Raw genomic sequence first — 22,098 nt, 5'->3', positions numbered from 1 at the left:
TGTAGATACAAGATATTAGGACTGGACATAGTCTCTGTCCCACATAGGGCTCACAGTCCATTTTACAGATGAGGGAACTGAGGCACAGAGAAGTGAAGTAACTTGCCCAAGGTCACACAGCAGACAAGTGGAAGAGCCAGAATGAGAACCCGGGATCTGGGTCCCAGGGAACTCCCGGGCCCATGCTCTTTCCACTAGGCCATGCTGTTTTTTCTCTAGCAGACGTGATGAACATTGCATGATTTAGATAAAACACTTTAAGGAATAATAAAACACTAGTTCTAATTTTTATGGTACTTGTTAAGCACTTACTATGTGCCAGGCACTGTACTAAGTACTGCAGTAGATACAGGCTAATCAGGTCGGACACAGTCCGTATCTCACATGGAGCTTACAGCCTTAATCCCCATTTTACAGATGAGGTAAGAGGTGCATAGAAGTGAAGTGACTTGTCCAAGGTCACACAGAAGACACATGTTGGAGCCGGGATTAGAACCCAGTCCTTCTGACTCTGAGGCCCATGTGGCTTCTCCTACTGCCCTGGGCTGGGAACCCCAGTGCTAGTTGTCATCCTTGTCCCACTTGTTAACACTTCAAACACAATGTTAAAAGCATTGTCTTTGAGCAGAGGTCTACATCCTGAATTAAATGAAGGGACCTGGCTTGCCAGTGTTCTTGGCTACTCCAACGACCAGGGCTTGGCTGGAGTCCCCTGGGCCGCAGGTGCTGGGTGTGAATAGAAGGGATGGACCAACACAGGCTCGGTGAGGAGGATTTCAGTTGAGGGGCTGGGCAAACCAGGGACATTATTCACTCCAAGCAGCTTTGCTCTTGGAGTGAATAATGAGTGAAAGCATAGCGCCTTACACTGATGCCAGGGGAAGGGATGAGGAGGCTTAAGACATAGGGGAGAGGGTTTGGAACTGAAAGAGAGAACGGGAATTTTCTGGAGCCTGTCTCTGGGAGAGTGTCAGGGCGAGTGAGGTCTTTCTCCTCACCCCCACAATTTTGCCAATCCAAGATAAAATCAGCCCATAATATAGTTTGCCTGTGGCTGTTGGGACTTCCCCCTCACCTTCCCCACTCAGACTATTGAGGGTTTAAAACAGATCTCCCTGACACTCTCTGACAGAAAAAAAACCACTAAAAATACGGAGGCGGGCCCTTAGCTTACTAGCCAGAAGGAGGCTACTCTGCCTGACTAGTGGATAAAATACGGGCCTGGGAGTAAGAAGGAATTGGGCTCAAATCCCATCTCCGCCACTTGTCTACTGTGTGACCTTGGACAAGTCACTTCACTTCTCTGTGCCTCAGTTACCTCATCTGTAAAATGGTGATTAAGAGTGTGAGCCCCATGTTCAATATGTACTGTGTCCAACCTGTTCAGCTAATATCTTCACCAGCACTTAGAACAGTGCCTGGGCACATAGCATGCGCTTAACAAATAACAATTAAAAAAAAAAAAAAAAAGTCAACAACAGGGAGGAGGAAGAATCATCACAAACACCTTCCCTCCCCCACTTTGTTTTAGCTGTATGAGTCATCTCATCCCAACTCCACCAACTGTCAGCTGTGTGACTTTGGGCAAGTCACTTAACTTCTGTGTCTCAGTTAACTCATCTGTAAAACGGGGATTAAGACTGTGAGCTCCCCGTGGGACAGCCTTATCACCTTGTAACCTCCCCAGCGCTTAGAACAGTGCTTTGAACATAGTAAGCGCTTAATAAATGCCATTATTATCATTATCTGAAGTCCTATTAGCAGGACTGCTTCTACTGAAAACAAACAAAAGAAACCGAACAAGCCAAAAAAACCAAACCAACTGGATTTGAAAGGATCACTGCTTGTGCCCTCTGTGCATCCGGCAAAACACATTTTTGTTTTTGAAGGGACCCTGCCAATGAAACATGTTCTTTGGCCCTACTTCAGCTTATTCTGGTCACCAATTCGAGATACAATGACAAAAGGGATCATTGTGTCAAGTCACACAGTGACCCATGATCCTCCACGCCCCATCCGAGATGCTGACAGAGACTTGATCCTTTCCGGGAGCCCCACCTGCTGTTTATAGTTTGGCCTCGGGATTCCCACTGGTCTGCTTCTTAACTTCAGGGGTTGGCCTTTCATCTCAAAATCCCAAGCAAGTCAATTAGGGTAGGAATGTGAGAGGATAGCTCCTAAGATGGTTGGCCAGCCAGGGAATGAATGGGAATTCTAAAAGGTGAGGACACGTTTCCTGATCCCAAAAGGTCTATCAGGAGCAACCTAAATCCAAAGTGATTTTCTAGGGCAGCAGAAGCAGGGAATCCTAAAAAGGGGAGTTAGCCAGAGGCTAGAACAGTATTTATAACTGCTGTTCTTGACATCAAGCAGCTGGTCCCACGGCACATGAGTTTTCAAGGTGCTGTACATAATGTTAAAGCACTGGAAAACAGAGGCAAAAGGAGGCTGTGTGTTCTGGGATTTAGGAGACTGGAAACATGAATTCTAACTGAGGTGGTACGAAGGGGTGAGAGCTTATTTGAAAGAGCTCCATCAATTCAGAGTACAGGCATAACCTAAATTGCAGCCAATTCACAATACATCCACCCCCAACCCTGCCACCAGCGCTTCTATGACCACAGAAAACACAACTTCCCTTCGCATCTCACAAGCTCATAACTTCAGGATTGTCCTCAACTCATCTCTCTCATTCAACCCACAGTCACACTGTCACCAAATCCCATCATTTCTGCCTTTACAATATCACAAAAAATCTTCATTCCTCTCCATCCATGCCTAGAGAGGTGAGAGAAAGGAGGCAGGGAAGTCAGCGGGAGACTGGTACAGTTGTCAAGGCAGGAGAGGATAAATGCTTGGATCAGCATAGTAGCAGTTGGGATGGAGAGGAATGGAGACAGATAGGGTTTGGGAGGTAAAGTGAGGATTCTGTTTTGGACATGTTAAGTTTGAAGGGTTGGTGGGATACCCAAATAGAGATGTCCTGAAGGCAGGATGAAATGCCAGACTTCAGAGAAGGAGAGAGGTCAAGACTGGAGAAGTAGATTTGGGAATCATCAGTGTAGAGATGGTACTTAAAGCCATGGGAGCAAATGAGTTCTCCAAAGGAGTGGGTGGAAATGGAGAATCAGGAGACCCAGAACTGAGCCTTGAAGGACTCCCACAGTTAGGGAGTGAGAGGCAGAGGAGAAGCCCACAAAAGAGACTGAGAATGAGCAGCCAGAGACATAAGAGGAGAATCAGGAGAGGACAGTGTAAGGGAAACTGAGATTAGATAATATTTCAAGGACAAAGGGGGTGGCCCACAATGTTAAAGGCAGCTGAGAAGTTGGGGAGGTTGAGGATAGAGTAGAGGCCACTGCACAGTGGGCTCAAAAGCTTAATCCATATTTTGCAGATGAGGGAACTGAAGCACAGAGAAGTTAAGTGACTTGCCCAAGGTCACACGGCAGACAAATTAATTCATTCAATCGTATTTATTGAGCGCTTACTGTGTGCAGAGCAGCAGAGCTGGGATTAGGACTCAGGTCCTTCTGATTCCCAGGCCCAAGCTCTATCCATTAGGCAATGCTGCTTCCTTCCCTTTGGCAAGATTTGGCAAGAGGGAGGCCATTGGTGACCTCAGAGAGGGATGTTTCCATGAAGGGAAGGGGATGTAAGCCCTCCCATCCAAAACAATGAAGTTTACTTTTCCTTTTAGTTTACTCAAACATTTCATTCACATTTTAATCAATGCCCCATCTCTACTTTAGTTTTATGTCTTTTTGTCTTTCCAACTAATCAAAATGTATGACTATATTGCTTCAAAAAAACATTCATATGCTTCTCTATGTTTTGACAACAAGACCTCTAAAAAACTCACTAAAGTCATCTTTCTAAATAAATGATCTATCAAATTGATGTGCCAGCCGGCCTTCAGCAAGCAGAAAAGAAAACATTTGGTTAGAAGCATACTAAATCATTCAGGAACTTTCCATTTTTGAAGCAAACCCTTCCAAAATGAAACTGTATTTTCAAGAGAAGAATTATTGAAAAGAATTCTAATGTGGGCCAAAGAATGCTAATATGGTTCAAAATGATAAAATGAATTACAATCAAATTCAAAAATTATGTGGGACTCACCAAGAAGATCATTTTGTGGTAACCATTCTATGAGTTTTGTGTTGTTTCCTAGATTCCTTGGCTTGATTCCAGAAAACCTAGTATGAGAAATAGAAGACCAACTTTTTAAAATCAAACTTTGACACTTCGAAGAGTTAAAATTAAAGAGAAAATTAAAACATGAAATGAGCAATTTACTTCGATAAGAGTTGGATTTTGGGGAGAGATAGATACAAATTATGCATATGTCTTTTTTTCTCCAACTTAAACGAAGAGGGGACTAGAGGGGGACATTTTTTACAGTATTATCCAACAAAATGTGGGGGAAAATGATCAATAAGGACACCATTATTTCATGATCTCAGCTGAGGGAGAGAAACATCATGGTCTAGTGGATAGAAAACGGCCCTGGAGTTATAAGGACCTGGGTTCTAATCCCAACTCTGCAACATGTCTGCTGTGTGACAATGGACAAGTCACTTCACTTCCCTATGCTTTAGCTACCTCATGTGTAAAATGAGGGATTAAGACTGTGAGCCCCATGTGACGGGGTCACCAAAATGTTGTTTTGATTGCCTGGGGAGACTTCCTTGTCCTGAAAAAAATCTTGGGCTTCAGTTCAGAAGGAAAAATGAAAACAACAGCGGGAAATTGAGTTCCTCTGTTTTTCCCACTCAGAACCATTGGATAATAAGCTCCTTGAGGGCAGATACTATGTCTCCTCCTTCTGAAGTACTCACCAAGTGATAATGGAGAGTAATATAATGGATAATTCTAATTTACAGTACGTGCTTACTAGGTGCCAAGCACTGTGTTGAGGATCGGTTGGACATAAAACAAAGCAGACACGGTCCCCTGTCCCACATGGGGCTCGTCTAGTGTTTAGTACAGCGTTCTAAAAACACCTTTGACTCATGGACGGACAGAACATAAAGGATACAAGATCTGGGTCATGGAACAGTGCAGTGTTTTCTCTTTCTCACCTCCAAATCACCTTCTGAGGCAGCCTCGCCAACGCCCCTGCTAGCTTGGTTGCAATATCATCCGCCAGATACTTCACTCCGGCTCCAAAAGAGACCAGGATGAAGCCGCGTTCATTAGCACCATTTACCCATCTTTGGAGATCCTGTGAACAACAAAATTGGATGGTCACTTTCATTACACACTGCTAGATCTCACAAGCAGGGTGCAAAATAACTTTTGCCCATCTTCCACCTGACAAAGTCGAGTTCCAAACATTCTCAGGCACATCAGTGGGTAAGGAGTAAAAATAAAACACAAAAAAATTCATTTCAAATCTGATGTTCTCAAATGTTCCTCAAAATGGATGAACCTACTATTTAAAAAGACTTTCCCTGTGACTCTGTCCACTGAAAGCACAAGGACTATCTGCGCTTAGAACAGTGCCTGGCACATAGTAAGCCCTTTAACAAATACCACAATTATTATTATTATTATACACTGTACTAGAATGAACCACATTACTCAGAGCTTGTGAATGACGAGGTCTAGGAGGATTAGAATGGAGTAGTCTAGTGGGGACTGTCCCCCTCTTAGGGTTGTACCTGGGGAGTTTCCAGTACTCTACCCGTCTCAGCTATGGAAGGGAGAGTCAAGAAGAGCCCTACCCATTCCATTCCTAGCTTGGGCAGTGGCTAGCGAGTGGAAGACAATCTGCTACAAGTCAAAACTCATCTATGCTGGGCAGCAAGGGAGAAAGTCGAGGGTGGAGATTTGAGTTTACTGTGTGGAAGGCAGCAACGGTAAACCACTTCCGTATTTTTACCAAGAAAACTCTATGTTTTCACTACCAGAGCAATTGCAGATGGAGAGTGGGGCGTTCTGGGAGAGATGTATCCATAGTGTCGCTATGGGTCAGAAACGACTCAACAACCTAAGACAAGACAAGTGGGGATTGTAGTGTGAAGTCCCTTGCAGCTATCATAAAGGCCCAATAACCGTTCCAGCTTTTATCCCTTCCAGGAGCCCTGATGCTGGATGCTTCAGGTTACTCCTCCACTGTCCCAGAAACACACAGAGACAGGAATTCTTTAGGCCTTGGGGCCTGAATGATAAACTGCTTCTCTTGGTCACCAGGGATTTTAATGACTATTGGCACACAACTGTGCTCACCTGATTTCTCCCCTTTCCCCGCTCACGGGGGGTCTGAGTTCTGCCAATCCCACTGACCAGATACCTCCAGGTGAGGAGACAGATCTGCTCTGCTCTGTGTCTCTGACACTCCCCACCGGCTCGTCTGCCAGGTCAGTCAAGGAAATGATGAGTTGGGGCTGGGCACAGAGGACAGTGACAGTAGGACCAGGCTGGGAGGGTGTCAAGGTCTCAAGTCACCCCTCTTTTAATTATTCCTGCCCTCTCACTACTGCCCTCACCTTAGGCAAGTCACTTCTCTGTGCCTCAGCTTCCTCAACTGCAAAATGGGGATTAAATCCTACTCTCTCCTACTTAGATGGTAAGCCCTGTGTGGGAATAATAATAGTAATGGCATTTATTAAGCGCTTACTATGTGCAAAGCACTGTTCTAAGCACTGGGGAGGTTCCAAGGTGATCAGGTTGTCCCACGGGGGGCTCCCAGTCTTAATCCCCATTTTCCAGATGAGGGAACTGAGGCCCAGAGAAGTGAAGTGACTGGCCCAAAGTCACACAGCTGGCAATGGACGGAGCCGGGATTTGAACCCCTGACCTCTGACTCCAAAGCCCGGGCTCTTTCCACTGAGCCACGCTGCTTCCAGCATATAGAGCAGTGCTTGACACAGAGTAAGTGCTTATCGAATACCATAAAACAAACTCCCTGAGCTTGGAGTCAGAGGACATTTTGTGCAGAAAAGGCCAACACAATGAAACCTTGGAGAGTGTTGTGCAGAGCACTGTACAATGTGAGGTTATTGGGGGTCTAGGAGGACTGAGGAAGGAAGAAGAATGTGTAGCTCACACATTCTCACAAACACAGAGTCACAGATTTTTTTTAAAATGGTATTTGTTAAGTGCTTACTTTGAGCCGGGCACCGTACTAAGCTCCAGGGTATATACAAGCTCATTAATTGGACACAGTCCCTGTGCCACACGGGGCTCACAATCTTAATCCCTATTTTACAGATGAGGGAACTGAGGCACAGAGAAGTGAAGTGACATGCCCAAGGTCACACAGCAGACAAGTGATGGAGCTGGGAGGAGAGCCCAGATCCTTCAGAATTCCAGGTCCATGTTCTATCCACTAGGCCAGGAGATTTCTGTTAAAACCATGGGGGATGGTAAAGAAAATATATTTAACTGACTTTAAATTTCTCTCAGACACTCTCTGATATTTTAGGTCCTGATAACACAGATCAGTACCTCATTTATATGACTGAGAAAACACTGCCCTTGTAGCAATAAATGTTCCAAATATCTATGACCAAGGTTGTTTCCAAGCACAGACTAGTAAGCCTGCATCATAGGGCTGTGCAGACCTGCCACAGCAGGAAGAAAAACAAGCCTTGTTGTATTTAACACCCACACTATAAAATGACAGTGTGCCAATAAACTTTACTCATAATATAGTCTTCAATACAGTCAAGATAGTTTCCATAGTACTCCAAAACCCTGAACTCATTTTCTATCACGCAGTTGTCTCTGACTTTTTTTCCCCAATCCCCTACAAAGGTTTAAAATAGTACCACGGATATCAGCTTCCTCATGATTTTGTTTCACTAATAATTGTGGTATTTCATTCATTTATTCAATTGTATTGAGCACTTTTTTGTGCAGAGCACTGTACTACGCTCTTGGGACCGTACAATACAATAAACAGTCATATTCCCTGCTCACAATGGGCTTACAGTCTAGCATGGGGGAGACAGACTTCAATAAAAAATAAATAAAATTTCAGATATGTACATAAGTGTTGTGGGTCTGGAAGGAGGGAAGAGCAAAGGGAGGAAGTCAGGATGATGCAGAAGGGAATGGGAAATGAGGAAAAGTGGGGCTTAGTCTGGGAAGGCCTCTTAGAGGAGATGTGCCTTCAATAAGGCTTTGAAGGGGCGAAGGGTAATTTTAGGATGAGACGAGGGAGGTTGTTTCAGGCCAGAGGCAGGACATGGGCTAGGGGTCAGCGGCAAGACAGGATCGAGGCACAGTGAGTAGGTTAGCACTAGAGGAGTCAAGTGCATGAGCTGGGTTTTAGAAGGAGAGAAGTGAGGTAAGTTATGAGGGGGTAAGGTGGTGGAGTGTTTTAAAGGCAATGGTGAGGAGCTTTTGTTTGATGGGCAACCACTGGAGTTGTTATCTGTTATGCGCTTATTATGTGCAAAGCACTGTACTAAGTGCCAGGATGGATACAAGCTAATTGGGCTGGACACAGTCCTTGTTCCACATGGGGCTCACAGTCAATCTCCATTTTACAGGGAACTGAGGTCCAGAGAAGTAAAGTGACTTGTCCAAGACCAAACAGCAGACAAGTGGCGGAGACAAGATTAGAATCCATTATCCATGACATTTTCTCATAAGCAATTTTCTTTCAGTTTATTACTAGCTTCTTGGGAACATCTTGTGAGAAAACCAGGGGCCCGAGCCTAGAAAGCAATTCTCATTTCAATCACAGTTGTGCAGCTGAATATTACTCTTACCAATCCAATCATAGCAATCATATTATCAATTAAGGTTACACAGCCAGACAACATAAATTCAGACTCGATTCATTCCACATTGTGATCATTTGATATAGTGAGATCTGTGCTACACAATTTGGAGAGAACAAAACAGAACATCTATGGAAATTTTTTCCCCACAATGTGAGTTCTAAATCATCATCATCAATCGTATTTATTGAGCGCTTACTATGTGCAGAGCACTGTACTAAGCGCTTGGGAAGTACAAATTGGCAACATATAGAGACAGTCCCTACCCAACAGTGGGCTCACAGTCTAAAAGGGGGAGACAGAGAACAAAACCAAACATACTAACAAAATAAAATAAATAGAATAGATATGTACAAGTAAAATAGAGTAATAAATATGTACAAACATATACACATATATACAGGTGCTGTGATGAAGGGAAGGAGGTAAGATGGGGGGGATGGAGAGGGGGACGAGGGGGAGAGGAAGGAAGGGGCTCAGTCTGGGAAGGCCTCCTGGAGGAGGTGACCTCTCAGCAGGGCCTTGAAGGGAGGAAGAGAGCTAGCTTGGTGGATGGGCAGAGGGAGGGCATTCCAGGCCCGGGGGATGACATGGGCCGGGGGTCGATGGCGGGACAGGCGAGAACGAGCTACGGTGAGGAGATTAGCAGCGGAGGAGCGGAGGGTGCGGGCTGGGCTGTAGAAGGAGAGAAGGGAGGTGAGGTAGGAGGGGGTGAGGTGATGGACAGCCTTGAAGCCCAGGGTGAGGAGTTCTAAATGACCCAAAGTGGTTCTCCACATATAAAGGATTTCCACTAAGGCCTTAGTATTAAAACATGACTTTCCCTAATGCCAGGTTCTTCAAGATAACAACTACAACAAAACAGCAGAATGGACTGCATTATCCCTTATCAATCAATCGTATTTATTGAGCACTTACTGTGTGCAGAGCACTGTACTAAGCGCTTGGGAAGTACAAGTTGGCAACATATATGCTTATGCTCTCTTACCCTTCTTTCTGTGTCAGTGTAGACCAAAAACTACTTTAGCTTGCTCATACAGGATGAAATTGTTCTGAATATGATAGAAAACAGTCATACTGGGAGGAGTAGAGCATTTTTGCCTTCTGAGAATGGTCTTTTTATTGTAACAAAAAAAAAGATCTGTGTCTCAACTGTAAGAGATCTCTGGACCTAATGGTGTAAAAAACTGATAAGGAAAGCTCTATGCTTTAAAACCAAGAACTTGCAAAATTAGCATCAATAAACCTTCAGCTATGAAGAAAGCTTTAATAGCAGTTAACGCTAGTTGTATATTAACTTTTACAACTACTTTGTGAATGCACCCACCAAGGCTCCCATAAAAAAGGATACCTATAATCTGAAAGTCCAGCTGAATCAGTTCAGGGGTTCTTGGGGTGTAACCCCTGAGCACCCAGATATAACCTTCTCCAAGACCCCGATGCTCCACACGAGGAGGTCTTGTACCTCGTAATCCTACCAGCCTGGCCATCACTAAGGATATTATGAAGATGGAACCCCAAAGAGACCATCTCCCATAGGTCACTTTTACATGTACAGTGTAGGGTGAAGGTGTTGCAGAGCGGGGACTGCAGGCTTTAATTTAATTATTTATGTCTGTCTCCCCCTCTAAACTGTAAGCTCGTTGTGGGAAGGGAATGTTTCCATTTGTTGTTGAATTGTATTCTTCCAATATCTTGGTACAGTGCTCTGCATAGAGTAAGAGCTCAATAAATATGAATGAATGAACTGTCATTGCAAATGCCTGGAGGCCCTTCTACAATTCTCTGCTCTCTGAAGAATACAGCTAATGTAAAAACGCTTTGGAAAGAACGTTAATAATGTAAAATAATATAAAAAGTACTTTGAAAATAAAACTAAACACCCAAGTGGCATTTTTGATGACATTCCAAATTTATCATCAGCTTCCCAGATTTTCACCTGGCTGCCAGGCCTAAAGAACAGGGTCTAAGCTTCAAAAAAAAAAGATAACAATGATATAATCCCACTTTTGACAGAAGTGATGGAAAGGAACAAGGTCAAGAGGATGGCACTAGGTTGGAGCTCCAAGAACAGGAAAACACTTTATTGATCAGGAGGAATGTTCCAGAGTGTAAAGTAAGAAGCTGGAAGCCATTGCATGCATTTTCAGTGAAGTTCTGCAATGTCTCCTTTTCCTTCCTTGCATGTCTTCTATTTATTTTCTTGGGTTAAAATTAAAATGAGCCAGCGAAATTTGAAACCCTCACTTGACTTTGTGGATAGAAATTAGGTTTATATAACTCATGAAAGTGCAAGCAAGCAGATGGGCCATCCCAAAGAACAGAGCGGAACTGAACCCTGCAGAGTCAGAGCAAACCTTACCTGATGTGAAGAACAGAGAAGCTACTAAAATAGCAGAGCAAACCACGCTCAAGAGTCAATGCTGGGAGACAATACTGAACGCTAGCATATGTCTCAATTCACACTGGAGTCTGTAGCTGTGTTTTTTACAATCCTGGTTCATTTGGGCCCACAACATAATAAAAATACTACTAATAATTATTATGGTATTTGTTAACAGCTTACTATGTGCCAGGCGCTATCCTAAGTGATGGAATGGATTCAAGCAAATTGGGTTGGACACAGTCCCTGACTTACATGGAGTTCACCGTCTCGCTCCCCATTTTACAGGGGAGGTAACTCAGGCACAGAGAAGTGAAGTGACTTACCCAAGATCACACAGCAGCCAAGAGCTGGGCCCAGGAATAGAACCCAGGCCCTTTGGCTCCCAGGCACTTGTTCTGTCCATTAGGTCATACAATTTCCACCACTCCGGCAAGCCAGTTCTGAGTCCAACTGCCACAACCTTCCGTAATGTTCCAGATGTTTGGAATAGGAATGTCGCTACCATTTCTCCTCCTGCCTGCCTCTTTCCAGCAGGCAGGGCAGGATCTCTGGACAGGTTGGACCTCAACTGGACTGGACTTTATCAACCAATCAATGTTATGGATTGAGCGGTCACCGTACGCAGACTACTATTCTAAGTGCTTGGGAGAGTCCAACACAACAGAGCTGGCAGACACGTTCCCTGCCCACAATGCTTTGTGAGAAGAAGAGAAGCAGCGTGGCTCAGTGGAAAGAGCCTGGGCTTTGGAGTCAGTGGTCATGGGTTCAAATCCCAGCTCTGCCAATTGTCAGCTGTGTGACTTTGGGCAAGTCACTTCACTTCTCTGTGCCTCAGTTACCTCATCTGTAAAGTGGGGATTGACTGTGAGCCCCCTGTGGGACAACCTGATCACCTTGCATCCCCCCAGCGCTTAGAACAGTGCTTTGCACATAGTAAGCACTTAATAAATGCCATTATTATTATTATTAATGCTTTGCAAAAGAAATTGTGGCACCAGCCCATTCCCCAGGAGGAGACACACAGCGGGAATGGTATACAGCCCGGCTCCGCCAACTGTCGGCTGTGTGACTTTGGGCAAGTCACTTAACTTCTCTGGGCCTCAGTTACCTCATCTGCAAAATGGGGATTGACTGTGAGCCCCCTGTGGGACAACCTGTTCACCTTGTAACCTCCCCAGTGCTTAGAACAGTGCTTTGCACATAGTAAGCGCTTAATAAATGCCATTATTATTATTATACAGATTCCTGCAGGGGAGGGGGCTGCTTCTTGAGGCTACAGCCTCGGTCAGGGGAGCAGCACACATACTCACAGCATGGGGTGCAACCCCGGAGGCCCTGACTGTAGCTACTGCAAGGAATCCCCGAGGTTGGTGAGACCCTAAGAGCAATGGGTGGAGGGAATACCCCAGCAAAACAACCTAATGTGTCCTTCGCACTGGTGCAGATGGCAGCATCAGTAGGAGGAGAAGCAGTGTGGTCTAGTGGAAAGAGCAAGGGCCTGGGAGCCAGAAGGACCTGTGTTCTAATCCCAGCTCTGCCACTTGTCTGCTGTGTGACCTTAAGCAAGTCACTTTGCTTCTCTGTTACTCAGTTACATCTGTAAAAGGGGGGTTAAGACTGTGAGCCCCACATGGGACAGGGACTGTGTCCAACCTGATTAGCTTCTATCTACCCCAGCACTTAGAACAGTGCCTGATACATAGTAAGGGCTTAACAAATACAAAAAAAATAAAAACACCTAAAAAACCCCAAACCGCCATGAGAAGGGAATGAGAGCGAATGGGGATTCCCTTAGGATTTATAATATTGAATTTCACATTACAACTGAATCTCCATTACCTAACCTGTTGGAATACTGAAACTGAGATTAATTGTAGTCCAAAAGTCTAACTTGTGTGGGCACACATAAGTGTAGATACATGCTTGTGTGCTTAAACAATAAGCTCCACCTATAAAACCTGACAAGAGTATTACAGTCATTCATTCACTCATATTTGGGCACTTCCTGCGTGCAGAGCACTGTACTAGGCGCTTGACCATCCTCAATTCTTTATTCTTAAAAAACCGATATCATGGAATTCCTTTTTAACAAATTTGTTAATCTTAGGGTCTCTGAACCAGGTTTATTGTGGAGAAACTAAGCTCTACTTTATTGCCTTCCACTAGGAAATTTGTACAATCCAACAGGCTAGGAGCACCAATGATCAATCAATTGTATTTACTGAGTGCTTACTGTGCACAGAGCACTGTATTAAGCATTAGGGAGAGTATAACAGAGTTGGTGACACATTCCCTGCCCATAATGAGCTTAGAGTTTAGAAGGGGAGACAGGCATTAATAGAAGTAAATTATGGATATGGACATAAGCACTGTGGGACTGAGGGAGGGATGAATAAAGGGAGCAAATTTAAGTGCAAAGGCAAGACCACCCATGGCCTTGGAATGACAACCAAGAACTACTGCATGCTGATTACAGCATCCCCAAGGGTCAATATGAGAGCTAAACAGATGACAGGCAGTTAATGAGGCACCGTTTTTCACAACAGTACAGAGCTACAAATGGCAGTTATCTTAAAACAAGTGAGTATACATAATAGCCTGCATCAGGGAAACCCTATACACAACTCCCAATTATTTCAGCTACCAAATTCCATCACCTTTTCCAACAACATACAGATAAACATAGTAAAAGCAAACTAAATCAAAAAGCCCTTTCAAGAAGAGCTTGGTACAATAAGATTCCTATAAAACAGAAGATCTCAAAGGTGTGAGGATATTGACCTTTGATGTGACTGTAAGACCACAAAGGCACATTCAGGAAGCAGCATGGCTCAGTGGAAAGAGCACAGGCTTGGGAGTCAGAGGTCATGGGTTCTAATCCCGGTTCCCCCAACTGTCTACTGTGTGACCTTGGGCAAGTCACTTAACGTCTCTGTACCTCAGTTCACTCATCTGTAAAATGGAGATTAAGACTGAGTCCCATGTGGGACTACCAGATTACCTTGTATCTATCCCCGTGCTTAGAACAGTGCTTGGCACATAGTAAGCACTTAACAAACATCATCATCATTATTATTATTATTATTATTATTAATACTCAGCATCTCAAGCAGATTCAGCACTTTCAGATGCAAGGCAATCTCACAACGAGGTCCTGGAACACAACCAGTTCTACCCACGAGGGCAATAGTCATTGCAATACAACTTCAGTTGGGTAGGTCATACGAAGAGAATGATGGCAAGATGCCCAAGCAACAGCTATAAGATGAACTGAAATGGGTGCGTGCATGAAGGGGGGGCAAACCTCGTTTTAATAATGCCACTTGAAAATAACATGGCAAGATAGTGGCAGACTACTGAGAAACAACAACTAGTAATATTATTATTATTAATAATAATGATAATAGTGTCCATTTATTAAGCACTTACTTTGTGCCAAGCAGTGTATTAAGCTCTGGGGTAGGTACAAGAAATCCGGGCAGGATACATCCCACAGGGCACTCACAGTCTAAGTAGGAGGGAGAAGAGGTTTTTAATCCTCATTTTACAGATGAGAAAACTGAAGCCCAGGAAAGTTGTGACTTGCAAAGATCAAACAGCAGACAAGTAGTTGAAGCAGTATTAGAACCCAGGTCTTCTGACTTCCAGGTGTGTGCTCTTTCCATTAGGTCACACTGCTTCTCCATAAGTAAGATCCAATCCCTTTTAAAAATTCTGCTGAAGGGGAAGGAGACCTCATTTTGTCCTTCCTGGATTGGTGGAACAGTCTTTACTGACAACCTGCGACAACTTTGCTGAGGGACAAAGGGAATGACGTGATATAAGGGCACTGTCCTTGGACAGGCAGGATAACTTGGAGGTACAAGGTCCGCTATGGGTGAATCACCATTCACCTTTACAATCACTGCTTGCGTGTCAGAAATCAGAAGAAAAAGCAAACAGCAGAAATGAGGTTCCAGAAGAATCAAGTGACCCAAGATAAAGCTGGTGAACTTACAAATAATAATTAAAAAAACCACCTAGTAGGTTTGGGTGATGCCTACACCAAGCCATTTTTTATGGCATTTATTAAGCGCTTACTATGTGCAAAGCACTGTTCTAAGCGCTGGGGAAGTTACAAGGTGATCAGGTTGTCCCACGGGAGGCTCACGGTCTTCATCCCCATTTTACAGATGAGGTAACTGAGGCCCAGAGAAGTGAAATGACTTGCCCAAAGTCACACAGCTGACAAGTGGCGGAGCTGGGATTTGAACCCATGACCTGACTCCAAAGCCCATGCTCTTTCCACTGAGCCATGCTGCCTCTCATTACAGAGATTATTAGTGATATTTTTATCAATGGTATTTATTTAGAGCTTACTATGTGCAGAGCACACTACTACTTGGGCAAGAACAATACAATAAAGTTGGCTGATATTCCATGCCCATAACCACCATAGTCTAGAGGGGGAGATGGGCATTAATAAAAAAAATTTACATCATATGATTTAAAGATATATACATAAGTTCTGTAGGGTTGAGAGTGGGGTGAATATCATATATCCTGAGGTCACAGTTCCAAAGCATAGATGACACAAAAAGATTAGGGAGCCAGAGAAAAGAGGCCTCTTGGAGATGTGACCTTAAAAATGCTATGACGTTGGGGAAAGAGTTGGCCTGGTGTATATGGAGGGGGAGGGAGCTCCAGGCTAGGGAGATGATGTCAGAAGTGAGATAGACAAGATCGGGCTAGAGTGAGTAAACTGGAACTAGAGGAGTGAAGTATGCAGTCTGGGCTGCAGAAAGAGATCAGCAAGGTAAGATAGTACGGGACAAGCTGGTTAAGTGCTTTAAAGCCAATGGTGAGGAGTTTCTGTTTAACGTGGAGGTGGATGGGCAACCAGATGGATGGAGATGTCCAAATAGGCTTGTGTAACCCTCTGGAAAAAGAGGTGGGACACAGCCAACTGGAACATCTGATGTGAATACCTAGTAAAATAATAGGATATTGTCAGCACTTTAATCAATAACAATACAATTGTGGAAGATGGTAGCATAGATTTACGAAGGAAAAAAGTAAGATTTGACTAAAAGGCGCTATTAAAAAAAAGAATCAGTGAACTGTGGAAAAATATCCTATTTGTTCTTGAGTGGGATTGGAGCTACAGGAGTAGAGGGATTCCGGTTACTGAATTTCATCTCCTATTTTCATATGATCCTGAGAGTCTGATTTGTTGCTGCTTTTCAAGGAGGGGCCCCATCCATTTCAGAGACTAAAATCCACTTCAGAGACAGCAAGTCCTAATGGAAACACCAAGGGACTGGAACTCAAGAGATCCATCAATCAACAGGATTTATTGAGTGTTTACTCTGTGTAAAACATTGTATTAGGTGCTTGGGAGAGAACAATAGAGTTGGTAGACACGTTCCCTGTCCACAACAAGCTTACAGTCTAGAGGGAGAACAAAGCTCTAGTAATAGCTCTGCCACTGGCCTGCTGGGAGACCTTGGACAAGTTGGTGAACCTCTGTGAGGAACTTCATCCACATTCATGTTGAGCTTGATGACTCCATCTGAGGCCATCTGTGCCTGAGATGGAGTCATCAAGCTCAACATGAATGTGGATGAAGTTCCTCACTGAACTGGAGCTAACCTTCTCAACTGTGCCTCAATCACGCCTGTCCTGACATCGACCCCTGGCCCATGTCTTACCACTGGCCTGGAATGTTCTCCCTCCTCAAATCCACCAATCACTCTTCCCTCCTTCAAAGCCCTACTGAAGGCACACATCCTCCAAGAGGCCTTCCCAAACTAAGCCCCCATTTTCTTCAGCTCCCCCCTTTCCACATCACCTAGACTCGCTCCCTTTGCTCCCTGCCCCACAGCACTATTTGCTTGTTTTGATGTGTATTTATCTATAATTCTATTTATGTTAATGCTTGTTTACTTGTTTGATCAATCATTCGTATTTATTGAGCGCTCACTGTGTGCACAGCACTGTACTCAGCACTTGTCTGTCTATCCCCCTCTAGAATGTAAGCCCGGTGTGGGCAGGGATTGTCTCTATTGCTGAACTGTACTTTCCAAGCTTAGTACAGTGCTCTACCCACAGTGCTCTGCACATAGTAGACACTCAATACAACTGAATGTATGAATGAACTGGTGAAGAATTTTCTGCCCAAGAGCACCTATTATACTGACAATACATAGGACATAATTTGATACTCCAGTTTCAATCAATAGTATTATAGAGATCAATAAATAGATTATAGATGGATAGATACCTGTCCTTTGTATTCAAAAAAACCACTAGCAATGACATTCACCTATGTGTGTGGTATGTGTGTGGCTGAAAAATCAGTCATATTTACTGAATGCTTACTGTACGCAGACATTGTACTTAGCGCTTAGGAGAGTACAATATAACGGACACATTCCCTGCTTATAATTAGCTTACAGTCTAGCGAGGTAGACAGACTAATATAATTGAATAAAAGTGCACATAGGTACGTATGTGCTGTGGGGTGGGGATGTGGGATGAATAAAGGAAACAAGGCAGGGCAACACAGAAGGGAGTGGGAGAAGAGGAAAGAAGGGCTTGGTCAGGGAAGGCCTCAGAGGAGATATGCCTTCAATTAGGCTTTGACGGCAGAGAGAGTAATTTTGTCTGTCACAGACTGTGAGCTCACTGTTGGGTAGGGACTGTCTCTATATGTTGCCAACTTGTACTTCCCAAGCGCTTAATACAGTGCTCTGCACACAGTAAGCGCTCAATAAATACGATTGATATATGAGGAGGGAGGGCATTTCATGTCAAAGAAAGGATGTGAGCAAGAGGTCAGTGGCAAGAGACAAGATCGAGTTACAGTGAGAAGGCAAGCATTAGAGGAGCAAAAGTGAGTGGGCTGGGTTGTAGTAGGAGAGTAGCAAGGTGAGGTAGGAGTGTGCAAGATTCAAATCCAATGGGGGATCCACAATCTTGGCCAGACTGGGCAGACAAAAAGGCTGTCCCTTGTGTTGCTATACTTAGTATGTATAGTACCTGGCATTGTTTTCTCTTTTGCTTCCTTGACTGGCTTCCAAACAAAACTTTTGCTCCAAGAGAGGCCCTTCTTTCTTGATGGCAATGAATCAGACAAGTCTGCCCTCATCAACAAACTCCCAGTTTTCATGTGGGATGCATCATTTCCTCTGCCTTCCTTGCTTCTGGTTTCCCAATTTCAGCTCTTGAGGAATGCTATTACCCTTATTTGGTACTAAGCTCTGTATTAAGTGCACAACTTAACACACTTAATAAACGTAGAGCACAACTAAGTGGCCCTGTTCCTACCTATGGGACTTTGCATCTAATTGGAGGTGGAGGACAGGGATCAGCCATTCTCAAACAATTCGGGGGAGAAAGGGGGTAGCAGTACTACAGAACCTGGCAGCATGAGTATGGAAGGATAAATAAATAAATAGGTGTAAATTCATGTAAGATGAGATGATGCGTAAGTGCTAAGGGCAATTATCATTCATGTCTCACACTGCCAACTGGCTGCCAAAGGAGCTCGTTTTTAATCTGTGAATTCCTAGACAATTCCCTCTCCAAAGGCTTCTTTCCTCGAGCACTCTTAGCGATCCATCCGGGCTTACGTTTCTGCTGATCTGAAACTCAGAGAAAATACAGTCAGCACGTTCCTCATACTCCGAGGAATTATTTCACTTCTCTGGGCTTTTATTTCTTGATTGGCCAGGTGGAAAATTTCTCTCTCTCCTTTCTCAAAGAATTACAGTACAATAACACTAGAAAATTTTTAATTGCAGGGAATCTCTGAAGAACATCTGTGTTTCTCTTTTCTTCGGCAAAGGGTGGTATTTAAGGCATCAAATCTTATTTTATAATGAGGTTCTGGGATGAGTGCCAGGTATTATCCAAGACTGGAAAATATAAAGATGCAATTTCTCCTCTCTAATCTTCCCCATTCCTCTTCACAAACAACAAATTGGAGGTGGCAGGACTCATTACCTTGCTTTAATTTATTTCAGCAAAGTTCTATCAAGGTCTTGACTGCTGGACTACATTCCACTCCTCACTGGGTCATGAATGCCGATGATTCAGGCAGCTGTGGTCATTCACTGGCAGACTTGTTTCCAAGTGTTACAAGATACCCGTTACATTTGAAATGCATATTTTAAAAACACTCTGACTTTCCTAACTTTGGCAACTCAGCTCTATTTCACTGGCCCAATATTAAAAGCCCCTTTGCATGCTGAAGTCCCCCCCTCAATGACCCAACACTGACTTCTGTTATCCGGCACTATTGTTGTCCTCAACTGCAGACCAGGTAAATTCCAATTTTCCCCCGGCCCACTCTGTCTCCTCGGTCTCTTTAAACTCTCCCTCCCCTAATTGTGGCTTTGACAATTTTCTCCTGTCTCCTCTCCACTCCTGAGGGCGATCCTCTCCTAGCTTCTTACCCCTGGAAACAGATAGGAAAGATGGAAGACCGAGTTCTGGGTCTGTCGTGGGGAGGCAATGATTTACCTGCTGTGACTGGATGACGTGGGGTCGGGACTTAAAGTTCCTGGGGAATATCGGCAATTACTGTGGGTTGTAGCTCCTGATTTTAATGCATTATGGGGTACACCTAACCTGGAGTGTGCATCATAAACTCCTCCATAACCTGTAAGCCCCTTGAAGGCAGGGAAATCGTGTTTGCCTTCTGTGCCTGGCTACACATTCAATAGGTGTGTAATAAATACCAGTGATGAGGATGATTTGATATTAAATACAAACTAGAGATGACACTAATGCTCTATTTAAAGGGGAGGTTGTATCTATCCTTAATCTAGATCTCACAACTGGCACCACATCCAACTGACACTTGGATCATCTCGGATTGATTTCTACTTAATAATAATAATAATAATAATGGCATTTATTAAGCGCTTACTATGTGCAAAGCACTGTTCTAAGCACTGGGGAGGTTACAAGGTGATCAGGTTGTCCCACGGGGAGCTCACAGTCTTAATCCCCATTTTACAGATGAGGTAACTGAGGCACAGAGAAGTTAAGTGACTTGCCCAAAGTCACACAGCTGACAATTGGCGGAGCCAGGGCTTGAACTCATGACCTCTGACTCCAAAGCCCATGCTCTTTCCACTGAGCCACACTGCTTCTCTTAATCCCCCATCTTAATCCTCCTCCATCTCTCAGATGCTTTGGACCTGTCAATCACCCCCTTCTCCCAGAAACGTTATCCAACATCGGCTTCACTAATACCGTCCTTTCCTGGTTCTCTTCCTATCTCTCTGGCCACTCATGGGCTCCTCCTCTGCCTCCTACCCCCTAAGTGTGGGTGTCCCTCAAGGCTCAGTTCTGGATCCCCTTCTATTCTCCAGAAAATCTGATGTAACCAGGAGCCTCTTTGTAAATTCGTATCGACAGAACAAATGCAGGGAGGAGCTCAGAAAAGGCATCAGCAGCAGATGTGACTGCCTAGTAACTCTAATATGGGAAAGAACATAAGAAAAACACCCTCTCTGAGACTGAAAGCCCTGTGTAGGTTGGGGACTGTGTCTGACCTGATTATCTTGTATATACCCCAGCACAAAGCACAATGCTTTTTAAGTAATAAATACGATCATCATTATTAGGCTGTTCCATTATTGTTAGAAAGTACCATCATAATTATTAATAATAGAGTCTTCTAGACTGTAAGCTTGTTGTGGGTAAGGAATGTGTCTACTGACTTTTTTTTTAAGTGCTTGCTATGTGCCAGGCACTGTACTAAGCTCTGGGGTAAATACAGGCTTAACTGGATTGGGCACAGTCCATGTCCCACATAGGGCTCACAGTCATTTCATTCATTCATATTTATTGAGTGCTTACTGTGTGCAGAGCACTGTACTAAGCGCTTGGGAAGTACAAGTTGGCAACATAGAGACGGTCCCTACCCAACAGCGGGCTCACAGTCTAGAACCCCCATTTTATAGATGTGGTACCTGAGGTGCAGAGAAGTTAAGTGACTTGCCCAAGGTCACAGCACAGGCAAGTGGCAGTGCGGGGATTAGAACCCGGGTCCTTCTGAATCCCAAGCCTGTGGTTGATTCAGTAGACCACGCTACTTCTTGTACTGTAATAATAATAATGATAATGATAGTAGTAATGATAATAATAATGGCATTTGTTAAGCGCTTACTTGAGCGAAGCACTGTTCTAAGCGCTGGCGGGGGGGATACAAGGTGATCAGGTTGTCCCATGTGGAGCTCACAGTCTTCATCCCCATTTCACAGATGAGGTAATTGAGGCCCAGAGAAGTGAAGTGGCTTGCCCAAAGTCACACAGCTGACAAGTGGCGGAGTCAGGACTAGAACCCATGACCTCTGGCTCCCAAGCCTGTGCTCTTTCCACTCAGCCACGCTGCTTCTCAGTGTACACTCCCAAGTGCATTGTACTGTGCTCTGCACATAGTAAGTGCTCAATAAATACGATTGACTGATTAATAAGTACCATCATTATCAGCCACATCAAGGTCGTAGAGAAAGTACACATCCCATCATACACCACACTAATCCAGCCAGCTGCTGATCCAGTGCTATGAACAGGCAAACCAGAGTTGGAAAAGCAGGGAAAATGAGGAATTATATTGGATAAGGAGAATTTTGGGGGGAAGGGGCATGCAGAGAGGGAGCACCTTTCTTTGTCCCTCTTACTGTGTGCAGACCACTGTACTAAGCGCTTGGGGAAGTACAAAACAGCAATAAAGAGGGAGTAGGACATAATCCCCATTTTACAGATGAGGAATCTGAGGCACAGAGAAGTTAAGTGACTCACCCAAGGTCACACAGCAAACAAGTGGCAGAGCCAGGATTAGAAACCAGGTCCTCTGATTCCCAGGCCCACGGTCTTTCCACAAGGCCTTGTTGCTTCCTTGGAACAGCTTAATAAGCCTCAATAAGGCTTTCAAGGTGGGGAAGAGTGGTGGTCTGGCATATATGGAGGGGGAGGGAG

At 44.2% G+C, this 22,098-nt stretch overlaps 1 protein-coding gene and 1 non-coding gene across 3 annotated transcripts in view; one reads left to right on the top strand and one right to left on the bottom strand.

Moving 5' to 3' along the window:
• UGT8 (UDP glycosyltransferase 8) overlaps positions 1–22,098 on the bottom strand; it is a 62,880-nt gene that overhangs the window by 6,490 nt on the left and 34,292 nt on the right. For both annotated transcript variants that reach the window (XM_038755130.1, XM_038755129.1), the window contains exons 3-4: positions 5,085–5,227; positions 4,123–4,199 (exon numbers count right to left, since the gene is read on the bottom strand). In XM_038755130.1, the coding sequence (XP_038611058.1) occupies positions 4,123–4,199; positions 5,085–5,227 (220 nt within the window). The remainder of the gene's footprint in view (positions 1–4,122; positions 4,200–5,084; positions 5,228–22,098) is intronic.
• On the top strand, positions 5,649–5,786 carry LOC119935926. The gene has a single exon (XR_005453523.1). It is a non-coding gene; the product is annotated as a small nucleolar RNA SNORA7 (small nucleolar RNA).

Source organism: Tachyglossus aculeatus, chromosome 12, assembly GCF_015852505.1.
Source record: "Tachyglossus aculeatus isolate mTacAcu1 chromosome 12, mTacAcu1.pri, whole genome shotgun sequence".
Taxonomy (NCBI): domain Eukaryota; kingdom Metazoa; phylum Chordata; class Mammalia; order Monotremata; family Tachyglossidae; genus Tachyglossus; species Tachyglossus aculeatus.
Note: the sequence above shows the minus strand (reverse complement) of the source record. Positions and strands in the feature narration are given on the sequence as shown.